General features: G+C 37.3%; 1 protein-coding gene across 10 annotated transcripts in view; it reads left to right on the forward strand.

Moving 5' to 3' along the window:
• LOC115429348 (disabled homolog 2-interacting protein) overlaps positions 1–16,721 on the forward strand; it is a 423,964-nt gene extending 407,243 nt beyond the window's left edge. For 8 of the 10 annotated variants that reach the window (XM_030148688.1, XM_030148690.1, XM_030148693.1 and 5 more), the window contains 3 exons: positions 9,409–9,611; positions 10,787–10,874; positions 12,974–16,721. In XM_030148688.1, coding sequence (XP_030004548.1) covers positions 9,409–9,611; positions 10,787–10,874; positions 12,974–13,141 — 459 coding nt within the window. In that variant the 3' untranslated portion in view covers positions 13,142–16,721. The remainder of the gene's footprint in view (positions 1–9,408; positions 9,612–10,786; positions 10,875–12,973) is intronic. The other 2 variants (XM_030148689.1, XM_030148692.1) reach the window with 1 other exon arrangement.
• Positions 16,722–27,329: the final 10,608 nt, after the last annotated feature.

Consider the following 27,329-nt stretch of genomic DNA (forward strand, 5'->3'; position numbering starts at 1 on the left):
TACTCGCGCATACTTCAGTAGAAGAGGATAAAATCTCTTATTTTATCTTGTTCTTATCAGGAGCAAAAATCAGCCTTCAAATGAAATAATAATACGATCATATCAACTAGCATTAATGCCGATATTTTTGGCCGTATCACCCAGCACTAGCTTGTATTAAATATCACTACGTTCAACAGATTTGGGATAAAATATACTAGTCAACATTTGCTAGGGATCAGGATCTCCGGGATTAGGATCTCCGGACCTCAATCCCATTGAACACATTTGGGATATGCTTCAGGTCCGTGTTCGTGACAGACAGAACCCTCCAACTACGGCACGGGAGCTGGAAAATGCCCTTCTGGAGGAGTGGACCCTTATCCCTCAGCAGCAGATTTCCCGCCTCATCCTTAGCATGCGTAGAAGGTGCATGTCTGTTATTGATGCGGATGGTGGCCACACACATTACTGACATCACACCGTATGTGTTTCAGAACATTCTGAGTGGTTTCAGTGAAAACAAAATTGGAAGAGTAATTGTTGTGAACTCTAATTTCTAGGGTTGTATCACCCTTTTGCCTGCAAGTGCAATAAAATTTTATGTTTTTTTACCTTTTGGTCCTTTTTTTTTTTTTTACATGACTAGCCAAAGTACACACATCATATATGAAGTCACCCAAAATATTATACATCAATTATTGTGCAAGTATAAAACTGATCCCTAGCAAATGTTGACTAGTATACTAACAATGCCTTGCCTCAAAACATCATTTTATGTGATATAACAAACACAGCAGTGGCTCCAGAAAAGTGCATTCGATCTAATTCCGATAGTTTTTCATAGTTTATGAGAAGCTGTAACACATCCAGCTCAGATGATACTGGTCTGAGTACTCTTCTGTATCGTTAGTTTTTGCGGGTTTGACTGCTGTAGACCCATTCTTACTTAACGTACTTAAGTTTTCTGTCGACAAACAGACTGAGTTGGTTCACCATCCTAGCAGCCCAAAGCAGGTGTGTATGTGTGTGTATGCACATGCAGTACATCCACACAGACATGCTGGAGCTTTTGTGTGTGCTTGCAGCTTCGTGAGGGATAGAGACAGAAAGGAGGCTTATATATATAATTTTTCTTTCCTTTTTTTTTTTTTTTTTTTTAACTGATGCTCTTGCCTGCACTGTCGCTTGTCTTCTCACCAACCTTTACCACCATTCACCCTCTGCTTTACGTCCATGCATTGACTGGCTGCCACGTGCTACCCCATTTTTTTTTTTTTTTTTATCCATCCATAATGAACACAAACATGTCATCTTAACAGAGCTCATGCTTAATGAAAGCCAGCAGTCCAGGCAGGGAAAGAAACCAAAGAAGGTAATAACTCTGGTCTAACAAAGCTTCCACAGACGCCTGAAAATAGCAGAGCAGAGCAACACGAGTCAGGATCAGAAAACAGAGCAACCTCCACGTCTGCTTGCACATATAGAGCTCATTATTCTATGTTAAACTCAAACCTTCCCTTATATCCCATAGTTACATTTTTCTTACAGTTGTCGGTAAAAAGTAAAATACAGTGAGAATCTATAACAACAGTGTCAAACTCAGTTTAGTTCAGGGGCCACATTCAGCTAAACTTGATCTAAAGTGGCCTGGACCCAGTAAAATAATAACATAATAATATATAAATGTCAACTCCTAATTTATCACTATGTTTTGGAGTGAAAAAAGTAAAATTATATTATGAAATGTTTACATCTACAAACTATCCTTTAAAACAGGGGTGTCAAACTCATTTCAGTTCAGGGGCCAGATTCAGCCTAATTTGGTCTGAAATGGGCCGACCCAGTAAAATAACAACATAATAGCCTATAAATAATGACAACTCCAAATTGTTAATGCAAAAAATAACATTAAATGATCATTTTACACTCTATCCAAAACAAAAAAAAAAGATGTGAATAACCTGAAAAAAATAATATTTCTGAAGAAAAATAAGTGCAATTTTATCAACATTATGCATCAACTTATAATTTCTACACGTGCATTACAGATCAGATCTACCAAGGCACAAAACAGAGAGAATATTGTTTAAATTGCACTTATTTTTCTTTAGACATTTCAGGTTGTTCATATTTGTTCAGGTTATTGACATTTTATTGTTAAAGGATATCAGAATCTAATGTTCTTTGCAATAAATCAAAGAGAAAAAAGTGGTGTTGCCATTATTTAGAGGCATAATGTCATATTATTTTTCTCACGTTAAATGAAGAAGAAAATTTGGAGTCATTATTTCGAGGTTATTTTGCTATTATTTTTGAGTTTGACGCCCTTGACTGTTAATATCTTCAGGGTAATTTTTGCATTTTTGAACTTTGCAAATTCATCCAGCGGGCCCGATTGGACCCTTTGGTGGGCCGAATTTGGCCCCCGGGCCGCATGTTTGACACCTGTGCTTTAAAACAATATTAATAACACGAGCAAACTGAAAAAATAAGTGCAATTTTAACAATATTATGCTTCAGTTTATCATTTACACATGGATGTTATAACTTACAGATCACAGTGGATCTACAAATACACGAAACATTTAGTAACAGACAGAATATTGTTAAAATTGCACTTCTTGTAAGACATTTTGGGTTCGTATTTGTTCAGGTTATTCACATTTTTTGCAAAATAATACTTTGTTTACATTTACAAAGAGAAAACTTTGGAGTTGTGAGTATTTATAGATTATGTTAGTATGTTACTGATCCGACCCACTTGAGATTAAATTGGTCTGTTTGTAGCAACTGAACTAAAATGAATGTTAATATCTTTAACAAATTCATCCCAAGGACTGGACTGGACTCTTTGGTGGACCGGATTTGGACACCAAGTTGCATGTTTGACACCCCTGATCTAAAGGGAACTAACCTGATGCTCATGAACAATAGGTCTGAGTTAAAGTGCACACACACAACAGAGCAATAGAAAGATGATCACACTTTAAAAAATGCAGTAGTATGACCCAAACTGGTGAAAGAGGCTGATAAACACAGCTTAAGTGCACCGCTTTAAACTAACACGGCTCTTTTACATCCAGTCGCGGAAAAAAATTATCAGACCATCAAAAGTCATCAAAAACAATGGTTATGCAATCAAGTACTAACTCCTGTGAGTATCACGTGACTAAAAACAGAAAACATGGAATGCCTAAAAGCACTGTTTTTGTCAGTACAATGCCATAGATATTGATGTAAGAGCTGAAGTGATTTTGGTTATTATCACGAAAACCATGGAAAATGGATAGAAATCAGCTCTGAAATTAAACTCTTATGAGCCATTTTTGTTCTTATCACTATATTTGTCCAAACAAATGTACCTTTAGTTGTACCAGACATTAAAATGAACAAGAAATTGAAGAAAACAAGGGTGGTGTCATAATTTTTTTCGCGACTGTATACGAGAGAAGGATGTGTTTGTGTCTGACAATGGAGAGAAATTTGTTTCTTCATTCGTCTATCAAAAAGAATGGATTTGCAATTAAAAAGAATAGGTTTGCAACCAAAAAAAGAGATTTGAGAGCAAAAGACAGTAAGTGGCAATCAAAAAAAAAAAGATTTTGCTTATAAATCAGTCCTCTTTGCTTGTGAGTTAAAAACTTTTGCTTGAGACTTCAAAAGTTTTGCTTGTGAATTTAACTGCACTTAGTCTCAAGTAAGTCTGAAGCAAAAGTTTTCAACTCACAAGCAAAGAGGACTGATTTATAAGCAAGATGATCTTTTTTTTTTGAGTGCCACTTACTGTCTTTTGCGCTTAAATCTCTTTTTTGGTTACAAATCTATTCTTTTTAATTGCAAATCCACTCTTTTTGATTGATGAGTAAAGAAACAAATGTCACTCCATATCTGACCCGTTTCTTATTAAATCCCCGAAATCGAGTTTTGGAGATGTAATGGTTTTACCCCAAGCACCGCCCCTGGACCCACTGTCGCTGGATCCACTGCCGCTGGATATCCTTCGTGTGAACGTGATAACTAGGACAGATTTGGTTGGATTTCTTCTCCCTTGATAACTGACATAGTGGACCCCTAGTGGAAGAACCCTATCGATTTCAGCTTCTCTTTGAGTTTTATAAGTCATCCAAATGGGGCCGCTTTTGAACATCAGTTTTTTGGCAATGATAGGCTAATTGAGGTAAAATTCGGTTTATATTGATCATCTTACAAATGTCCATTTTCTGGCTACCATCCAGAGTTCGCATGGTGTCATTTTCATTCACTATGTGGACTTTTGTGGAGAAAAACTAGTTCTCGGACCATTATTCTGCCACTATCAGGTCGATGTAGTTCAAACTGAGTTCATATCGACCGCCTAACAATTATCGTGGATAGATTTATTTATAGCAGAGAATCGGGGGGAATTTCAGGGATATATTCTTGTAAGCGTAAGCCTCTTTCTCTTTTGGTCTTTGTTTATGGGCTCAAAATTACAGTCAGTAAGTTAATATTTGTAAAACTATAAAAGTTAATGTGGGCGTCAAATCCAGGATCGCACGAATGTAGAAAAGATCATTGTTGTTTATGTTTGAAAAACTAAAATGTGCATGAGTACAGATTGTAGTTCACCCTTCAGGACCTGCAGCAGAGATAATGGTGACGGAGACATGTGTCCTCACAGTTTGACACAGTTTTTCCATCGTCTGGTTAGAGTCAGATTCAAGTATAGAAAATAGGTCATGGTCACATAATTTTCTACAGGCAGTTTTTTTTTTTTTTTTTTTTTAACACAAAAGCACTTGTGTTTTCTGTGTAACTTCACAAACACAAATCCTTTCTACACATGCGATCTTGATTTATTTCACAGTTTTACAAATGCTGATCCATCTTCGGAATAATTTCTTAAAGCCGTACCAATGTTTAATATAATAATAATGATAATAATAATAATAATAATAATAATAATAATACATGGGTTATATACAGCGCTTTTCTAAGTACTCAAAGACGCTTTACAATAAACAGCCAAGGGACAAACATACATCAAACGGGTAGGCAGATACAGAGTTAATACTAAATGGTAATCAAAGAACAAATACAGAGACAAATACGGACAAAAGAAAACACACAAGAGAAGGTAGATGAGAGTGGATGAGATTGAACAGGCAGTCAGTTTTCGAATGATGATATGAATATAATTTTAATCACTGGGCAAATATTCCAGAACTCCCCCTCAGTATAATGTGATCTCAGAGGACATGACATGGCTACATTAAAATCTACCCTATGACGCCCTGATTTTCTCCAGTCACAGGTGTTTTCAGACAGGTGGGCGGGTTTAAGTCTGTGATTGAGATCTGTAATTACCAATCACTGATCAGATTTTGTGTGACGTGACCTGGATGTTACTCTGCCTCAGCTTGGAAAAGTGGTTTCACTTTTCTGTAACTGCACAAAACCTTGTCAGTTTTTCTACCTTTCTATTTAGTCTTTTGTTTTGGACTGAGAGGAAAGAGCTGCAGAAGGAAGGTGTGTATTTTCTATTTCTGGTGAGTTCTACCACTGATTTTGGTTCTACAGCTGTAGCACTAGCTTATAATAATAATAATAATAATAATAATAATGATAATAATGATAATAATAATAATAATATATACACTGCTTTTCTCTGAACGCATACACCAGTGTGAGCAGCAGCACTGGAAGCAAGGAGGGTTAAGTGTCTTGCCCAGACAGAGACAGAGCAGGATTCAAACCGCCAACCCTTCAGTTATTGGAGGGTTTGCCTCCTGAGCCACGGCTTATGGACCTTAATATGAGTCCACGTGTTAAGTATTGTCCAGTTTCACATCCACAAGTTTTATTTTTCACTTTCATTGTGCTCAGTATGACAGTTACAACTCGAGCTGCAGGTATCCATTATTTTTGTAATTGATTAATCTATGAATTGTTTTCTTTAATTCAATTTGATACAGGTTTAAAAAAAATAGTAAAAATGTGGAAAAAGACAAAATGACAAACAACGTGTCCTTTATTCCAGAATGAGCCGAAACAATGACCACAAAAACTATAAAAGTAAAATATATATATAAAAAAATCTATGTCGGAATCACAACAAAAACTATAAAAGTATATGTAAAATAATCTATATATAAAAACAACAAACAAGTCAAATGACATCTACAAACAACATCTGCACGTCAGTCTTCAGCATATTTGTATCTGATTTACTTACTAACAACCACTGGCGGCTAGTGAAATTATTTTTTGGAGGGCGCAGTATGCAAGTCAGTTTTATGCCTTTTTAGATCCACTGGGATCTGTAAGTTGTAATGTACATGTGTAAATGAAAAAAACTGAGGTCTGATATTGGTAAAACTGCACTTATACTTATTAAAACAGAGAAAAATTTGGAGTTTTTATTTCTTGGTTATTATGCTGTTATTTTATTGGTCTGGCTCACTTGTGATCAAGTATGATTGTATGTGGCCCCTAAACTAAAATGAGTTTGACTGTGTGGTGATGCTGGTGTCATGTGCATCACAGTAAGCATCCGTGTGAAACACAACAACGGAACCAATGTTTAGCTTTAGCGAAATTAAGGAATCAAAGCTTTGATTCAGGTAAAATGTAATCGAATAATTTTTTTAATCGATTCAGCTCTAGATACAACCATTATATGTGTACTGAAGAATAAGACAACCAAAATGTACAGATGTTTAGAAGGAAACTCTGGCCCTTTTTTTTTTGCTGATGCTTATCAAACGCATCAGCACGAAATACAGGAATTAATTCTGCTGAAAAGAAATGTTTGACAATGTCTTTTTTGCAGCAGCAGCAGGAAAAGGGGAAAAATGTACAGAAGGTTAGAGAGCAGTGTGTTAAAGCACAGTGCAGAGAATACGGATCAGGACGAAGGCGGTTATAGATACTGTAGATGTCAGTCGCTCTCTGGGGATCTGGTGACAAGAGCAAGAGGATATTAGAGCCGGGGAGAAGGGAGTATGGAAAGGGTAGAGGAGCCGATAAGGTACATGTGTTTCAGGTCACTGCTTTTCCTGGGAGGAGGTGGGGAGGGAGGGGGCGGCGATGGGAAAAATGTCCTGGCGGTACCCAGGAGAGTGACGTGGGAAAATAAGCAAGAAGGTGGCGATGATGTTCGCAGCATCCTCACACTGTGCGTAATTGAATCGGATCATTCAGGCCGTACCCAGAGGTCGTCTTTCACACCGTTACAGCTGAATAATGAGCTCAGACGACGGATAATACACAAAAACAAGGCCATCCGGGTTCCGTTTAGATTCCAGTTTAGCGTTTTTCTTTTGTTTTTGCAAAGAGCATCATAAATATTTCAGTAGTTCTGACTGACCTAAGTATCCTTCACCATTGCAGAGAACGTGTTTTTGATTTTTTTGATTGTAATTTTTACCTCATTCAGGATTTATCGCCTGTAGTTGTTTCTCCTCATCAGCAGTAAAGCTTTCCAAAAGCACATCGAATGTCCAGCGAGAGTTCAGGGAGAGGCTGTTTGAGTTTATTCCACAGACTAAACTCCATCCCTTTCTCACCTGTTCCTTGTTCTTTCTCATTGTAACCTACATTCTCTTCTTTTTCTTTCTTGTTCGTTTTCTGTTTGACCCCTGAAAAGGTCACAGGTTTGATTCTGTTAGATCTGTGTTGTTGAATTTTATTTTTTTTTTTTGTGGAAATCTTGAAATAAACCAGACTGATCTCATGAAATCGCGTTGTAAGTCATGCCAGTTCTAATGGCATTTGGCGTGCTATACGTACGCATTTTCATCCTTTCACGTGTTATTCAACGCCATGTGATCGCGTGTCAATTTACACCAAGATCTCTGGTTCACATAACCCTAACCCTAACCTCTAACCCAGTGTTTTTCAACCTTGGGCTCAGTCGCCTGGAATTCAAACGGGGCTGCCTGAAATTTCTAGTAATTGATGAAAATGAAAATAAAAATATACTAATAAAAATATATGGTGAGGTGTGAAACTGAAGCACTGTGGTACTGTTTATCTTTCAAATGTTCATTGTGGTCGGTTTCAGATGCTGCAGCTCTATCGTAATTCATAGTTTGAGTTATTGTTTGTTCAGTATTAATCCTTTCATGCAATTATGAGGACCTTGGTCGCAATATTTGTGTGGTTTTATTGTTCTTTAGGCATGAAAAAAACATACGATTTAGTTTTTTTTTTTTTTTTAAGGAGTTACAAAACTGTCCACTCAGCCGGACCCAATGCATTTAATTTTTCAAGCAAAGAAACATGTTTTAAAACCTAATATCAGAAAGTGATATGGAAAAGTATGCAATAAAAACATTTTTAATGCTGCTAATCAGATGTTTTCCCACATTTTAACATACTCTAATACCAGTTATTATTCATTTTGTGGAGATAATATGCAAAAAAAAAACCTGTTTTGTTTGTTGATTTAAACTAAAACATGTCACTGCAGATCAGGTTTATCATGAACAGCATAGTTACAGTAACAGTATGAAATGCACTGTATGGGATGATGCATAAGTGTCCACTGTGTTGGCTGATATGGAACTAAAACAATAAAACCCATGAATATAAAAGAGAACAGCTGTAGAATAGCTGTCCACTGTAGTGACCTCTGTGCATAAAAGGGTTAATTGTCAGCCTTGTCCAGTCCAAGCTGGACTGACTGTACATATCCTGACCAAAGAAAATAATATTCTCCCTTTGTGCAGTAATCTACACCTGGCTTTTCTGCCTCCGTCCATAAGAATATACATTATATAGACTAAATGTCGTCTAAAATTAACGTTTATTTGCAACATAGTATAGCAAACTATTACATGATCAGAAACAAATTAATTTTAGCAAAAAAAAAAAAAAAGTGTCAGTTTTAAATGCCTGGGGTCACCAGAAATGTGCGATGTTAAAATGGGATCCCGAGCCAAAAAAGGCTGGGAACCACTGCCCTAACCCTCAGTGCGTGGTATTTGATGCGGCGTGAACACACACATGGAAAGCTTATAATGTGTACAGATAATACGCCAATTAAAAGTGGCCTTTATATTTACGCGATTTCATGACATCACGTTGAAATAAAGTTTGCTTTGCTTATTATATCCTTTATTTTTGCTGATGAAATGAAAAAAAATACCAACAATAGAAAAAGAAAGTACAAATAAGCACCTTTCACATAGTACAAATGAATGAATACATGATGAAAAGGTAAAGTTTTATAAAAAGTCTTAAGTATAAAAAGTGCAGTAATGACATGTTTGTGGATGAAGCAGCTGTATCTGCATAACAGGGCATAATCAGAGGCCTGATTGAGCCTGTTTTTTCCCTCTCATTGCATACAGTATGGTAATAAAGAAAGGCATCCCGCCGACAGGGTTGATGGCGATGATTACCATGACGATAACAATCCTCTCACCTCCCCTGTTCCTTCAGTACCAGCAGGAGATCGCCGTCCTTCAGGAGAAGCTGCGGGCGTCGGTGCAGAAGCTGGAGGAGTACGAGGCCCGTCTCAAAGGTCAGGACGAACAGGCCCAGAAGGTTCTGCTGGAGTACCAGGCCCGGCTGGAGGAGTCGGAGGAGCGCCTGCGCAGACAGCAGGACGACAAGGACTTGCAGATGAAGGGCATCATCAGCAGGTACAGGAAGGACGCCTTTAACACACCTGTCCTTTGGATTCTATTCAAATGCATTTAAAGCCTCTGTAACGTCACAGATTTAGAGATGGGGTGAAGGCGCCGTCTTTGTGATCGTCTTTGTTAGCAATTTCTTCAAACATCTCTCCCACAAACTATTCCTCGGATTCATTTCAAATTTTATATGTGGGTTCTTTGGGAAAATGTCTACAAAGGCTCTTCACGGTTTTGAGATACTTTGATTTTTGACGAATTTTTACAGGGAAATATAACAGTTACTATTGAGCACTGATAGGAAGTCATATGAGGACTTTCATTTGGGTCTATGACCTTTGACCTTTAGTGACCCTGAAGGGTCCAACTCAGTCTCGACATTTCAACAGTCCTCTTGTCCAAAACTACTGGTTGAATTTATTTCAAATTTTATACAGTCGCTGAAAAAAAAAATCAGACCATCAAAAGTCATCAAAAACAACAGTTATGCAATCAAGTACTAACTCCTGTGTGTATCATGTGACTAAAACAGACAGAAAGAAAACACGGAAAGCCTAAAAGCACTGTTTTTGGCATTACAATGCCATAGCTATTGATGTAAGAACTGAAGTGATTTTGGTTATTATCAAGAAACCATGCAAAATGGATAGATATCAGATCTGAAATTAAACTGTTATGAGCTATTTTTGTTGTTATCATTATATTTGTCCAAACAAATGTACCTTTAGTTGTACCAGTCATTAAAATGAACAAGAAATTGAAGAAAACAAGGGTGGTCTAATAATTTTTTCCACAACTGTATGTAGCTTCCTTGGGGCAATGTCTACAAATACTGTTCACAGTTTTGAGAAATGTAGATTTGTGAATTTTTGACGAATTTTTGAAATATTATTTTTTTTTAAATTACCTTTATTTATAATGGTCCATATTTTGATGGCTTATTACATAGAAATAGTTACACATATCAATATAGTTACTATTAAGCACTGATATGAAGTCATATATGGACTTTCATTTAATTGGTTGAGTTCTCCTCCAGTGACAGTACCACCCATTTCTATTGGGATATTCATCTTCTGCATCAACACCACAGACCTGACAACCTCTCAAATTCAACTTATTGATTCTTGATAGAACAAGTGAGATACAGGGACATTGATCCTATTTTTTTTCTACATTTCTAGGTTAATGTCGGTGGAAGAGGAGCTGAAGAAGGACCACTCAGACATGCAGGCAGTGGTTGACTCTAAACAGAAGATTATCGATGCACAGGTCAGAGTCTGCCATACGTTCTACATGACACCGGTCTTGTTTATATATGGTTTTGTAGATACCACCCGACTGTGCGTTTCCACTTTGTATGTGCGATCACTTGTGTCTTCTGCTGGAGGAAGAAAAGGGTCACAGCAACACAAAGAGATGTTTAATTCATGGCTGTCTCAGCTTGAGAATTGACAAGCCTCACTGAGCAGAATTCTTCATCTCCCTCCCCCTATCGCTTATAAAACATACATTTAGCAATTTCCTGCCGAATGAATATGACTTGTATAGATTCATTCTTACAGGAAACGAAAGGTGCTTCAGAGCATGTCAATGGGAATTCTAAAGAGTACATGAGTTTACATAAATAAACCAGAGGGTCACTGACTGATACCACTGACATCAACAAAATGCATTCTCAACTGTTTTTGAAGCTTAATGTTCTCAGATTTAGAAGGATCGAATTTCTGAAATGGAATATAATATTAGTGGATATTTTACATGAAAATGGAACTGGTTTATGCCAACAGAGGGAGTCGTCACCTCCACATACTTCACCATATTTCTACTGTAACTCAGAAAAGATGTCTTGTTTTTCTTTTCCTCTCATAGATAAGGGTGAAAAAAGGAAGCTGCAATTGTAATTACAAACCCAATTAACTGCTTTCAGAAACCGCAAACAAAGATGGCAGATAATGTTTGTCCTTGAACATAAGGCGCATCAGGCATAAGTAAGATTAAATGTATACCTGCCCTCCAGGAAACAACATAACCTTTTAAGAAAATCTGTAATTCAATAGCAAGTGAAACATAAGACACACTAATATGTAGCCTACAATATAGAAGTGACCTAAACATACACACATACACAACCAGCAAATTACAGAACAAGATCTTAATAGAAATAGAGTGAATAATGTGTTTTTTTTAGGACTTTGGTCTAATACAGGGGTGGCCAACCAGTGGTTCTGGGGCAACATTTGGCTCTTGAGCCTTTCTCTAGTGGCTTCCTGTGGTTTTGTCAAAAAAACATGTAAATGAATGACACTTTTTTTTTTTTTTTTAGCTGTTACTGTTGCAGCCATTAAGACATTCTGATGTTATGCAATTGTAAAAATGTAGACTACACTCCAAATTAATGCAAAAACAGAAGTACTGGTAGTAGTAAATGTGGCATCTTGTAACACCTGATCGTTGTTATAAATAGTTAAATATAGTTTTAGAAGTTGTAAAAATAGTTCAGTGAACATGTTTGTGGTATTAGATTGCTTTGTAAATAATATATAGCTTTCCTAAAATATGCCTGAGTCATTACCTGCTTTTCATGTAAAGAGTTGTATATAGCTTTATTTGCTAAATTTGTAATTTTTTAAAAAAGTTTTCAACATAAATTCACTATAAGTTACAAAAATTGTTAATGTTTTTGGTGAAAAACAGTAAAGAATCAAACCTTTCCCTACTCAGATTTAGTCAGTTTCGGGTTTTGTCTTCTAGTGTCCAAAAAGCGCTATATAAGTGTGATGCATTATTATTATTATTACTATTGGCATTGTACCCGTGGTGCCATTGTACGATAGCGCCCTCCCGTGGTGCAACAGTGGCATTGCATCTGTACGCTCTCCCATGTTGCAACATTGGGACATGCATTGGTTGGACACAGAACATCCATTATAGTAGGACTAGTGGCATTGTACCCATGGTGCCATTGTACAATAGCGCCCTCCCGTGGTGCAACAGCGGAATTGCAACCGTACGCCCTCCCATGTTGCAACATCGGGACATGCGTCGGACACGCATCGGTCGGACACATAACATCCATTATAGTAGGATTATTGTTTCAGTTTTTTTGTGTGATTTTACATTCAGTGTGTTGATATAGCATGTTAAATGAAATAACCTATGAATATACACAGGTGAAATGCTGAAAAAACTAATACCAAACAAGGCAAGGCAAAGTCGTCTTTAAATAAGAAATATAAATTCAAAAGTATTCAAAAGCGAGTGTGTTTTCATCTGATGTGTGAATGAACAAGTCAACGTACACGGTGAACCAGTAACGAGGATACTAACGACTGATTCTAACCAACGTGCTTCTCACTCTGTCCTTGCAGGAGAAACGTATAGCATCACTGGACGCCGCCAACGCCCGCCTGATGAGCGCTCTGACGCAGCTGAAGGAACGCTACAGCATGCAGACCCGCAACGGCATCTCCCCCACCAACCCCACCAAGCTGCAGATCACAGAGAACGGAGAGTTCAGGAACAGCAGCAACTGCTAAACGGACCGATCCCCACCCCCCGAGTGAGCGTGACGAGTCTGAGCGTGTACAGCATCGCAACAGCGGGACGTCTACGTGCATGCGCCGATGCATGTCTGTTAAAAGACAGCAGGGGGGGACGTGTGTTTGTTTTTAAAGCGGGCAGTACATTTGGAGGACATTTCCACTTTTGTAGGCGTGAGGACATTGCTCTGAAGGGCCGAGCCAGAAGAGGCGGGACTTCAGCGTGACAGGACAGATCACCAGACGGCCTTCATCACGAGGATGGCGGCCGGAGGAGGCGGGGCAAGAGCTTGTACATATTGAACTCGAAACCTGTCCATCAACCGACACACGCAGACGCCGGGACAATCTGAGACCCTGTCAAAGCCTGGGACGAACCACTATGTAACCACAAACCACCACGACTGCCAGACACGGTCGCCCTAGCAACCCTCCTCTCCTCCTCTCCTCTCTGCGTATTCTCCTTCCTCTCGACGACCGAGTGGACTCACTTCAAACAACAACAAAGAATCAAGGATTATCTCCTTAGTTGTCTTGAGAGCGTTACTTTCCAGTGCATTATTTTCAAATCATTGTTTCTAAAGAACCAAATAGGAGCTAAAAACGTTTCTAATCCAAAACAATCTTCTTATTTTTTCCCCCCTTTCAGTCCTCGGGTGTGTTCCTGAGTGTCCCGCTGCCACCCCACCCCACCCCATCCCTCCCCTACGTAGTGCACTTTGTGAAAAGTTATTGGTACATGAAACGCCTTAAGTAAGGAACACACCTCGACTCCTCCCCTATTTCTGCAAAAAAAGGCACAACTTATACTGTGGATTTGTAAAGGTTCAGATTAAGTTGTACACACTTAATGTATTATGAACTCTAAAGTAAATGAATTCTATGTGATACTATATTAATGACTTTTAATATAGATGTATGCATTTTCTTTTCTTCTATAGAATATACACACATATACCTATATTTGATAATCTCAAATATGAAAGCAGCCCTTTATTTAGGAGTGAGATCTTAGTTTTATTTTTCTTCTCTTGCGATCAAAGACTGTAGTGTGTAGCTTTGCTTTCGAGGGGTGAGACCGCGGCGAGTAGCAACGAGCATCGTCGACTCTCTCCGACGCTAACTGAACCCTTTACATCCGGTATGTACACCAACCCAGAGAAATGTCTGTACAGTAGTTCTAACGGCTCCAGCTCGCACATCTTTTGCACAGTCAGCCATCCTCCCGGTGCCCGTCGCTACTCGCAAAGATCAATCGGAGCTAGATGATTTGTTTTGTTTCCATCATATGTGCGGTCTTTTCGCTTTAGTAGCACAAAGAGCTATTGAGGGGTGTGTTTTGGACGCACTCGCTCATACTATACACTGGACTTGGGGGAGCCGTCGTACCGATGACCTCCGACATTACAACATTTTCTCTGTGTTGTTTGTCAGTGGTGATTAATGGCGTATCCAAACTGTGACTCTGTTAGTTCATCCTAGTGGCATCATCTCCCTCCTCTTTCTTTTTTTTTCCCCTTCCTCTCTTTTGTTGTCCCCTCACCCTCCCATCGTTCTGAATGTGAAGACGCTAACTCACAGTCGGTCTTAGGATGAGGTTTCGTCCCTCCAGTCGCTCCGGTCACTGCTCTCATCGTAGTTCCATTACCATCTCTGTATTTTGTATATTTTCATATTCCGTTTTTTGTAACAGACTGTAACTGTGTATGAGGCTCTGCATGCTTCATCCTTGCTTTAGAGCCAGTGGCGGCGTCAGTATCACCATTTGTTTTCTTTAGTTGCCAGTTGGAAGGTGATGATGATGATGATGAAGATGATGACGGTGATGTTGATGAATGGCTCGCTGCGGATATATATAAATATACAGTATATATATACAGTGAATATAAGATTAACAGAGTGTATCGAGAGGCTGGACAGCCTGGGAAAGTGTAAATAAAATGGTGACACTATTTTTACCTAATGTTAACAGAGCTTTTTGTAAATGTATTTGTGCTCAAACTCTGCTGTATCATTATGGATATTGTAAATACGAAATAGCTCAGTCATATGTCCTCACTGGGTAGAAACATACAATTTAATCAGCCTTTCAATGTTCTCCCTGGTGAATTGATTTGTTTTTTCTTTTGTTTTTTTATTATTATTTCAATTTTTAATATGAGTGTAATATCTCTTGCCAAAATAAAACTGACCAGTTAAGTTGTGCGTTGTCTTTCAGGAGGTTTTTAAAGAAACTCAGAAGATTTAAGGCTTCAGTCTCGATGAGATTCGCAAGCACAATCCTGGAGTCCAGCTCTATGCACGTTTACATCAAGTGTTTGGTTTGATGAGAGCATTTCTGAGCACAATGTGTACAACAGGTGTACGCTGAAACAGCCGATGCACAGCCAGAGATTTAAGTGAGACGGTGCAACTTTAAAGAAAAGGCAAATACAGTCTCTTGGAAATAAAAGTCAAGTCAAACTAAGCAATTTTGAGGCCTTGTTACTACAATAATGCTGTGTAAGACCATTATTGTGATTAATGTTACCTAATTATTGCTCTTTTACACATTTACAGTTACATCTTTACTAATTGTACTACTATGGCAGTAAGAACAAATCTATACTGCAGTAAAACAGACTATTAATACTACTATTAATACTGTGCAGAAGTTTGTTGCAAGGATATAATGACCATATATATACACATTTTAGTCTCTGTATCAATATGTGCACAGCAGGAATATACAGGAAATATGTAATTAGTATTAAAAACATGATAGATGATTATTATAGATACTATATAGGATCATCTGGGCAGAGAAACAAAAATACAAGACTGTAAACTATTATTAAAAAAAAAAAAAAAAAAAAACTCCCGCAGTCAACCCAAGAAAGTGGAGTTAGTAAGATGCACTAAATCCAATGATTTTTGCTGGTTTTGTTTGTGTTTTAATACTGTGCACATATTTCCTGTTTTTTCTAGTTGTTGACTGAGAAATAAAGATACGTGCTCATTATCAACAAAGCTAATTTTTGTTCAGTACTGTAACGGCTAGCTGTTAGCACTGCTATCATTTAGCACTTAGCTAAACATTTCAGCTAAGCTAGCGTTAGCATCCAATAGCAGTATTTAGCAGTGACGGCTGCTAAATTACATCAAGTTACATTGTCTCACTTAAAAGTTGCGTATTGAAAAAAATATCAGGCTCTCATTTATTTCACGACAGCCACCACAAAAGAGTCGCTCTAAATGTTGATTTCTGATTTAATTTTTTTATTTGAACTGTCATTGGTCCATTTAGCTCATCCCAGTTCCTCGGTTGTGTTTTCCTGAGCTCACTCCCAGTCCGACAAAAGATTACTCCAACTATAAAGCTATAAATAAAGTAAAAGATGTTGTATGTTTTCTATTATCTTGTAGAAAATACTTTTGTAAGTATGTTGAAAGTATAAAGTATTTGCTGGATTCTGCTTCCTTTGACGACAGTGATGAAAACAATAATGTACAGAGGAATTTGTGTTGACAAAATGTGGCTGTGCAATTTATGTACATTTGCAACTAGACCTATTAAAGTTTTATTTAGCTATTTTAATCCTCTTGGTGTCTGTCGTTCATTCTGCTTTTTCTTGGTGACTCTTTGTTATTGTAAAATGTAAATGAAGCTTTCATTTGACGCCAGATGAGTCACGTGTTCATTAAATACTCAAGCGGGCCTAGATAGATGACAGGCTGCGACGGAGAACATATGCTGCGACTTCGGGGTCCAAAGGCAGAACGAGGCCTATGATGGAGGGATGAGACAGACCGGTTCGAGCTGTGCCTACATCTCATCTCAGCGAGCCTGACCTACATACTGCCTGATTGTTATTCCCCACAGTGGGTTGGAGAAAGTCTGAAATGGCCCTAACAACAAAAATGAAAAGAGGAGGGGGTCTGAGGCTCTGAAACACAGGTGTCAAACATATGGTCTGTGGGCCAAAAGCGACCCGCCAAAGGGTCCAATCTGGCCCATGGGAGGAATTTGTGAAATGCAAAAATTACACTGAAGATATTAATTGTTTTAGTTCAAGTTCCACATTTCAGCTGGATCAGATCACTAAAATACTATCATAATAAACTATAAATACTGACATCTCCACATGATTCTCTTTAAGTCTGAAAAAAAAAAGTTAAATTACATGAAAATGTGGACACTTACCAACTACCCGTTCACAAAAAATGTGAATAACCTGAACAAATATAATATAAATATAACATGTAATGACTTAAGACACATTAGTGCAATTTTAATGTGTATTTGTAGATCCACTGTGGTCTGTCAGATGTAATGCACATGTGTAAATGAGAAGATGAGGCATAATATTGTTAAAATTCCACCTATTTTTCTTAAAGGGGTCATATTTTGCCACTTTTATTAGTCTTTGGTCCATTTATTTGTGTATTTGGACCCTAACAGTTCAAAAAGTTTGAATCTGAACCCTCCAGGTGCTGCAAAGCTATCTTCATATTCATTTTTAGCACAAATCAAGTGTTTTGTTACAACTTTACAAATTCAGTTCCTCAATTAATTAATTTATTTAAAATCTTAATTTGCTACTATAACTAGTTAAATCATGGCATTTGCACATATAAGGTCAAGACTTCCGACGAACATTTCTCCGAGTATGCTATAATTGTTTGTCAGCAGCAGCGGTTGTAGTCTACACTGAAAACACATCCAAATTTCAAGCCAATTACCAAAAATGTTCAGTTGTTGGTTGAACGGGACAGAGCAGCACAGCCAACAACCTGGAGGGGGCGGGGCGTGAAGTGGCTCATTTGCAGTTAAAGGGCCAGTGCTCAAAACGACTTTTCTCATGTAATTACTCACAAATAGGGTCGAAGATGGACCTGTGGAGTTTAATTAACGAAGAATTCAGACCCAGGCATAGCATTTACAGTTTATGGAGACCACAGGGAAATGTTTCAAAATGCATAATACCATTTTTTAAAAGAAGCAAAATATCACTCCTTTAATAAATTTCAAAATTTCAGTTTTTTCACTATTGTTCATTGTATTCACATTTTTAAAGAATACTTTGCAGATGTATAATCTATATTATGAAAGCCTCGTGGCCTCTGTGTGCGTGCATGTGTGTGTCTCAGGAATCACACAAAATCCTAAAAGAGCTGACTGCTGCAGTTTGGCATATTTACATATTTTTGGTCAAGGAAGACAGCAGCGAAAACAGCAAGTTGATAGGACCAATATTTTAGGAGATATTAGTAATTTTCAAATATAATAGCCTTACAATCATGTTGCTATGGCCAGAATGCTTTGGCGGTGATTGCTGGACAAATGTGGTACAGCATGCACGAATAAAACAACATGAAAACTACCACATCTACAACCCACGGATCCCCACAGGTGAATGTGCTAGTATTGTAATAATAATAATAATGTAATTTTAATGTGATTTTCACTCAGACATAGAGAAAAATTTGGATTATATTATAGATAGATAGATAGATAGATAGATAGATAGATAGATAGATAGATAGATAGATAGATAGATAGATAGATAGATAGATAGATAGATAGATACTTTATTGATCCTTAGCAGGAAATTGTTTCGTTACTATAGCAGCAGTACAAGAAAAACACACTGACCCATCCCGATGAACATCCCACAAACAACCAACAATGGAACAAAGAAGTAAACAGAATAAAAGATATATAAATATAATGATGATATGATGATATTATGATGTAATTATTTGACTGGACCGGCCCACTTCAGATCATACTGGGAAGATGTGGCCCCTGAAATAAAATGAGTTTGACATCCCTGCTCTAAAACGTCTCCTCAGTCACAGCTGTTAGCGTTGAGCCTCACACGTTGTTACAAAGGCTTAAAGGCAGGAGCGACACCATAGGAAACCATATTAATTATTATTATTAAATGTGGTTCACGGGTAGAAGTGGACCTCATTAATACCGGATCTCCATCATGTGGGTTTTAATTGCTCCCTATGAGGCTTCCTTGCCGCCTTGACCGAGCGAAATGGGCTTGGCTTCCCCTGGGGCCAAGGAACGCTTTTAGGACATGAAGCTGATAAAACAAGCTGCTGGCGTTTACGGAAGGCGGAAGTATCAGACACCGGCGAACACAGATACACATTTACTTGTTGGTGGAAGATTTATTTTTCCTCTGCCAAGTGTGGAAAACCAGCCAAGAAGTGTATATACTTTAATTCTGCTCCAAGCATTTCCAAATGGAGAACCTCAGGCCAAGTTAGACTTTCAGTGTTGATTTTACACTTAAAATATATTAGAAATCAGCCGCGGGCTAGTTTTTTTTTTTTTTTTTTTTTCTCCTCGTGTCAGGTGTAAGGTTCAGGTGGCATGTGCAGCAGCCTAGATCAGACTTTGTTGTCTTGTTTTTGTTAGTGCACCACCCAACTGGCCATTAGCGAGTGTGAAGGCGGCGTCTTTGTCATCGTCATCGTTGTCTTCGTCATCATCATCTTCGTCAGCAATTCCTTCAAACATCTTCTGTGACTAAACTATTGGTCGGATTAATTTCACATTTTATATGTAACTTCCATGGGACAACGTCTAAAAAGTTTGTTCACAGTTTGGAGAAGTTTAGATTTTTTTTTTTTTTTTTGAATTTTTCTAAATATTAAAAATTTGCCTTTACTTATAATTTGAAGGTTCAATACATGAAAATGGTTAGAGATATCAACACAGTTACTACTGAGCACTGATTGGAAGTCATATCTGCACTTTCATTTGGGTCCATGATCTTTGACCTTTATGACCCTGAAGGCTCAAACTCAAGGTCACCACTGTCTAGATTTCAACAATCTTCTTCTCCTAAACTACTAGTCGGATTCATTTCAAATTTTATAAGAAGCTTCATTGGGACTATATCTACAAACTGCCTTGTAACTTGTTCCAAACATTTACTCCAACAGCACAAAGACTAAATGTCTTCATATTTGTTCTAACAGAAGGTTTTTTGAACACGACTTCCTCTGAAATTATAAACACATATTTTAAATAAGCTCTGACTATGAACAGGCAATGGATTTTTGAATTTGAACATAAATTGTGCTGGTTTAAAGTGGAGTAAGTCACCAAACTTTAACCCTTTCATGCATAGTGGTCACTACAGTGGACAGTTATTCTCCCGCTGTTCTCTTGTATATTTATGGATTTTGTTGTTTTAGTTCCATATCAGTCAACACAGTGGACGCTTATGCACCATCCCATACACTGTAATTCATACCATTACTGTAACTTTGCTATTCTTGATAAACCTGATTTGCAGTAACATATTTGAGTGTTGAAGGGGTGGGATTAAATAAATTATACTTCCTCCACTCTTTTTAGAATGTGCAAATGAAGTCATGTATATGTAGAAGTTATGTTTTTGTTTTTTTGTTTTCGTCCATGACCTCTTACTACCTGTTTTTTTCCTAAGGACTAAGTAAGATTACTTTGTCTTGTTGCATATTCAAAATAAACTAAACTAAAAGAAAAAAAAAATCAATTGCTTGTTATTGTTACTAAACTTCAATTAACTGTTTTTTTTGTTTTTTTTTGACAAAAAAGGTTTTGTTTTGTTTTTTTTTGCATATTATTTCCATGAAGTGAGTAATGACTAGTATTAGAGTATGTTAAAATGTGAGAAAACAGCAGATTAGCAGCATTAAAAAGGTTTTTATTTCATAGTTTTCACACGATATATCAGTAAATCCATGTTTCTTTGCTTCCAAAATTAAACGCATGGTGTCAAACTGACATTTTTTTAACTCCATGAAAAATAGGTTCATAAGAAAATTTTCAGTCACATTTTTTTTTCATGCCTAAAGAGGAATAAAAACACTCAGGAAATAAATGTTGATTAAGGTTCTCATTATTCATGCATAAAAGGGTTAAAGCTTTTTCTTGATAATAAACTGATGCGTGCATTCCCTACAGGACACTTTATTGATCAGTGGTAGTGGCCTTTTCTGAATAATGGTGATTGAATTTGTATTAGTTCTGTAAGTATTCCCCCATGCCTCCATGCAGTACGTCATATAGCAACTTAACTTCTTATATATAATTATTCCAAAGAATTTAATGACATTTACCCTTTCAAACTCTGTATTATTTATACTTAGATAACTTACCGTTTACAGTCCGTCTCCTTCCTCAGGCCACATTGTGGAGGACAGCACAGGCCGCAGTGATGTCACATGATCTCAAAGGGCTGACCCTTAGGTGGTGAAGACAGTGAAAGCGTTCCTTCAGGAGGTCAAAGGTCATTTGGATCCTGGCCCTTGTCCTGGCATGGGCATGACTGTAGGCCTGCTGTGGTTCCTGGGGGTCTGTGTATGGTGTCAGGTGAAAAGGCTGGCAGGCAGACCCCCTGTCCCCCAGATGGACCCCCTGTCCCCCATGAAACACATCAGACAATTCACCTGTCAATACAAAACCTCAGCATCACAACCTCAGAAATACAGTGACATTCTAGACACAGATACGATGTAAAAAGTGGTTATTAATAGAGGTTGTGTGACTCACCTTGTGATAGTTGCTGATAGATTCCAGAGGTCCCACAGACTCAGGAGTCATGGACCGAACCGGACCACTGTGACACAATACTGATGAGACAGTCAGCATGGACCATCTGAAATGATAAGATGAAGAATATTACACCAAACAATGAACATCACAAGCAATGAACAGTGTTTATTAACCCATAAAGGCCCAATTGGATCAGTTTCCAAATGAATTTTCTCTATAACTAACCTTTCTTACATGATTCATCATCATTTATTATAATATTATCTTCTGTATTTTGTATGTTATGAGTATAAATCAGATATTTTTCTATATTTAATTTACCGATCATGAAGATGTTCAAAAAAGATCAGATTAAAGCTGGGGGCATTACATCAAAAACAGAGAAAACTGCAGAAAAAGTGACTTTTTCAGTAAAATCTATCATTAACTGAACATAAAAGAGCACTTCCATCCACTGTCATTGATCCAGCTCCATGGGTTTTACTAGTGAATCAATGCTGTAGAAGATGACGGTGTTTCCACGTTCACTACGGAGCCTCTGAACATCCAAATGGGTCATATCTGATGACTATGAAAAGATGACAAACTACATTTTACACCAAGTATTTATATGTATTGATAGAATTAATGAATCAACAGGTATTAAACACTTTAGATCAGTAGATGGTTTTGGTTGGTGATGGATGTTTGGGTCTTTATGGGTTAATTGACAATGTCAGAAAGTCATGAATCATGACAAGATAAGATAAACTTTATCAGGAAAAAAAATTCAATGAAGTCAGTGAGCTCATCTATTTATCAGAGTTATATCGTCTGACGGAGTTACATTTACACAATTTCACTCACATCTACAGTCAATTTCACGTAGAGTTTCAATTGATTCATAATCAGAGTACAACTATGTTTTCAGAGATGTTAATTAACTATTTGGGTTGTAAATGTGCTGGTTGCAGTGGAGCAGTGAGTGTGTATTTGTGCACTACTTACTCATTCAGGTGGTCTGCAGTCTGTTGCCACACTTTCTTTCGTCGTTTTATCACTGTGGCAGTGTTGTCTTTCCTTTTGATTTGGTCCTTTACCTCCTCTAAGTCAAAATGAGGAGCTCTGTGTCCGACGGTGGGAAAGTACGTCGCTCTAGTTGCCATGGTGAATCGGTGAATCAGTGAATCTGCGATCGATGTCGAAGTCTATCTAGGAAGCCGCGTGTGCGCACTTATCCAGGATGAGTTCCACCTGGTTTGATGAATCCGTGTCTTTTCATCCTGGCTTGGGGTCTTTGTGCAACTAATTAAGCCTGGACTCCCTTGTTTTGGATTCACTGAACCCGGCTTAGTCAGCTATTGTGGATGTCGGAATCCTACTTTTGTGCAACAAACCCCCAGATGAGAGAGTTAAGGATTGTTTCTTGTTATGTGATATAAAATAACACTGACTTGTTAATTTTGGATCATATCTTTCCCCGTGAACATACACTTCAAGATGCTTTAGTGCACATGTGGGAAAAGAAACAGACAGTATTCACCATTTGCGGTCCAGAGGTCCAGAATGTTGGTGATATGACCGAAATGATCAACATAAATTGGTTAGAGTCTTTTGTGTGTGTGTGTGTGTGTGTGTGTGTGTGCGTGTGTGTGTGTGTGTGTTCCGTTTGTCTGTGCGTTTATATGGATGTATTTGTTGGGATGCCACCTGGATGGGGGGGGGGGGGCAAGTTTAAGAACTGCATAAGATATGCCTAAAGATGTAATGGAAAAATGATGAATAAAGTTGTTAAAAATATATTTTTTTAAAATGAATAAAAATAAATAAAAATAAAGAGAAAAATTTGGAGTTGTCCTTACTTATTTATAGATGTAATGTAATATTATGTTTTTCACATTAAACTAAGAAAATTTGGAGTCATTATTTATAGGTTATTATGCTATTATTTTAGTTGAGATCACATCGGTCTGTATGTGGAACCTGAACAAAAATGACTTCGACGTCCTTGATTGTTAATATCTTAGGTGTAATTTTTGCTGATTCACCCCGCGGGCCGGACTGGACTCTTTGGCGGGCCACATTTGGCCCCCGGGCCGGATGTTTGACACCCCTGTGTTAATGTATTTGTTCGGACGATTTTTTCCTTTAAAACCCCTTTAGCCCTATTGGCCCACCCGATAAGGCTAAAAAATTATATTAGGGCTAAAAAATCATATTAATATTCATCTACTATAAAAAATATAATAAATCAGGACAATGGATGTTTTTTTCAACTTTTGCTCAAAGTTTAGACCCTAATGTTAATAAAAGTACATCAAAAGTGTATTTTAGTGCAAACTTTAATGTTCAAACATGATTTTTAATCTTTGTGGGGTGAAATATACGCTATTAAAAATCTCCAACACAAACAAATAATTTACGCATATCATCGTCAATCCAGCCGAAAAAAAACAGGCGAGGATGAAAAATTCTAATTTCTCTTTTAGTTTGTTACAGTTTACTCAGGCATAGTAATAGATACAATATTTTAGACAATGGGAATAGATTCTGTGAGGTCTGTAAGTGTCCATAGACACCAAGAACATCCATATGAACCTTATTATTGTGAAGTAATTCTTCATTTACTTTGGGTATGTCTTTTTAGGTATGGTCAGGGAAATATGGAAAATATGGTCAGGGTTAAACAGGTTAAACATCTTGATGGTTGTTAAAAATTTCTCAATGTTTTGTATGCACATATATTTTCAGTAAAGTTGGGGGGAAAAAAAGGACTAGGTTTTCTTACCTTCGTTGTGACGACTGTTTGCACAATTCTCCGGTTGAAATGAGTAAAGATCCTGCACCCAGCCATTGGAGATGCGTCCAAGAGCCTCAACAGATTTGGAATTCTTAAACTCTTGAAAAGTATAAGCACTTGTGCCGTAAACCTGGTAGTTAGTGTCCGTGGAAGATGTCAGAGGCAGCAGCGTATGTGGGTTTTCCAACTGTTGGTTTGTTTTTTGTTTTTTTCAGGTAGTGAGGACACATGTTGTTAATAGAGGCCAACTTAGCAAAGTACGGACCCCTAGCATCTTTGCGCAGTTTCTCTTGCTACGGTATCCGTCCGTTCTTCTTTTTCCTCTCCATTATTAGCCTACTTCTCCTCACCTCTCCTTTCTTTTAATAAAGTGTTCGCTGCTCTTAGCTTACCCTCTAAAATGGCGCCGGGGGCGTGTCAGTGACGTCGGTGTCAAAGACGTGACAGAGACGTACGACGTCCAACAGGTAGTGACGTTTGACGTTGAACAAGTGAACTCAAATATAGATTACGCCCTCTGGTGTTAAAAAAGGGCATTGCGATTTCTTTTTCATCTGCCGATTTGAATCATCACATTTGAAAGTGCAATATATATTTATCTCTACCGTTTCTTGGTTGGTTGACATGCTTGTTTTTATTCTGTATATATATTTACACTTTAAAAAAACAAAACAAAAAAAAAAAACAACTTTTGCACCACAAGAGAGTTGTCTCTTTTAATTTCGTTGTGCATATGTATAATGACAATAAAGGCATCTATTCTATTCTATTCTATTCTATTCTATTGTTAATTGTTAATTTATTTGCACAAAATAAAACAGCAATAGAAAAAACAACAACATTCAAACAAGTAACAAAATTGTGCAGGAGAGGTTAGAAGCCAAAAAGAAGGCTTATATGAATACCTCCCCTGAAATGAACAATATGTTAAAATAAAAAAAAAATAAAATAAATAAAAAAAAAAGAAGAATTAAAAAATACAATATAACAGAAATAATAAACTAAAGTAAAAACAATAAAAATGTAATCCACATCACAAATCATCAAATACAAATCGAGTGATGCACAGCCTTACATTTTTTCATGAATTAAAGTCCTTTTCAGATGCTATATATTCTATTCTATTCTATTCTATTCTATTCTGTTTATATCCATTTTAACTGTCTTGCTTTGCATCCTTACGTCCCTATAAAGCAGTGGTTCCAAACCTTTTTTTGGCTCGTGACCCCATTTTAACATCACAAATTCCTGGAGACCCCAAAACAGAGACTTTTTTTTTTTTGCTAAAATTAATTTGTTTTTGATCATGTAATAGTTTGCTATACTATGTTGAAAATAAATGTTAATTTTAGACGACATTTAGTCAATATAATGTTTATGTTTATGCATTTGGCACACGCTTTTTTCCAAAGCGACTTACAGGGGAAAACCAATCAAATAACTCAATCAATCAAATTTTATTTATATAGTGCCAGATCACAACAAAAAAGTTATCTCATGACACTTTATATATAGAGTTGGTCAAAACCAGACTCTAAGCCAATTTACAGAAACCCAACAGAATCCTCCAGGAGCAAACACTTGTGAGTGGTGACAGTGGCGAGGAAAAACTTCCCTTTAACAGACAGAAACCTCGAGCAGACCCAGACTCCTGGAGGATGGACGACTGCCTTGACCAGAATGTATATTATTTTGGACAGAGGCAGAAAAGCCAGGTGTAGATTACTGCACAAAGTGAGAATTGTATTTTCTTTGATCAGGATATCCTCCTGAGACCCAGGAAAGTGAGAATTTTAGCTTTTTTATTTTAAACAATTGTCTTGATGGGAAACTGCGTAATGCAACTGATTTTTTCAGATACATTTTTTAAATTATTTGTATGTGTTTATTTATTTTTTAATCGGAATGTGCTTTGCGATGGACAGCATTTTTCAAGTAAAACTGTCAAACTTTTGTCCCCTACAGAGGATAAAAATGCATTGCTGGGTCTCAGGAGGTACAGTCAGTCCAGCTTGGATTTACAAGGCTGACAATTAATACTGAACAAACAACAACTCAAACTATGAATTATGAAAGAGCTGCAGCATCTGAAACTGACCACAATGAACATTTGACAGATAAACAGAACCACAGTGCTTCAGTTTCAGACTCACAGTTTGTCATGTCTTTTATGGATTGAGATTGTCCCTGTCAACTCACCATATTTTTTTTATTTGTAAGTTTTGTGTTTTTTTCTTTTTTTCTATCAATTACTAGAAATTTCAGGTGACCCCATTTGAATTCCAGGCGACCCCACGTGGGGTCCCGACCCCAAGGTTAAAAAAAAGAAAACTGCTATAAAGCTGACATTGACCCAAGACTTTTGCGCAGAACTGTGTCCACCAAATGTTACACAGTGTGGACAAAGTCAATACTGGCTCCAAGGAGTTCGTTTTGAGGTTGTTTTTTCACCTTAAAGGAGTGATATTTTCCTTTTTTAAATGGAATTATGCATTTTAAAACATTTCCCTGTGGTCTACACAAACTGTAGATACTCTGCTTTGGTCTGAATTCTTCATTAATTCAACTCCACAGGTCCATCTTCAACACTATTTCTGAGTAATGACCAGAGGTGGGTAGTAATGCATTACATTTACTCCGTTACATTTACTTAAGTAACTTATTATATAAATTGTACTTTTAAGTACAAGAGTACTTTTATTATGACATACTTTTTACTTTTACTCGAGTATATTTATGAAGAAGAAATGCTACTTCTAGTCCATTACAATGGTGCACATTCTACTTGTTACTTTTATTTTTGGTCATTTGTTGATGCACGAACCATTTGCTTTGTTTTGTTAGAAAGATTTCCGCCAAAA

Source organism: Sphaeramia orbicularis, chromosome 12 (genome assembly GCF_902148855.1).
Source record: "Sphaeramia orbicularis chromosome 12, fSphaOr1.1, whole genome shotgun sequence".
Taxonomy (NCBI): Eukaryota; Metazoa; Chordata; class Actinopteri; order Kurtiformes; family Apogonidae; genus Sphaeramia; species Sphaeramia orbicularis.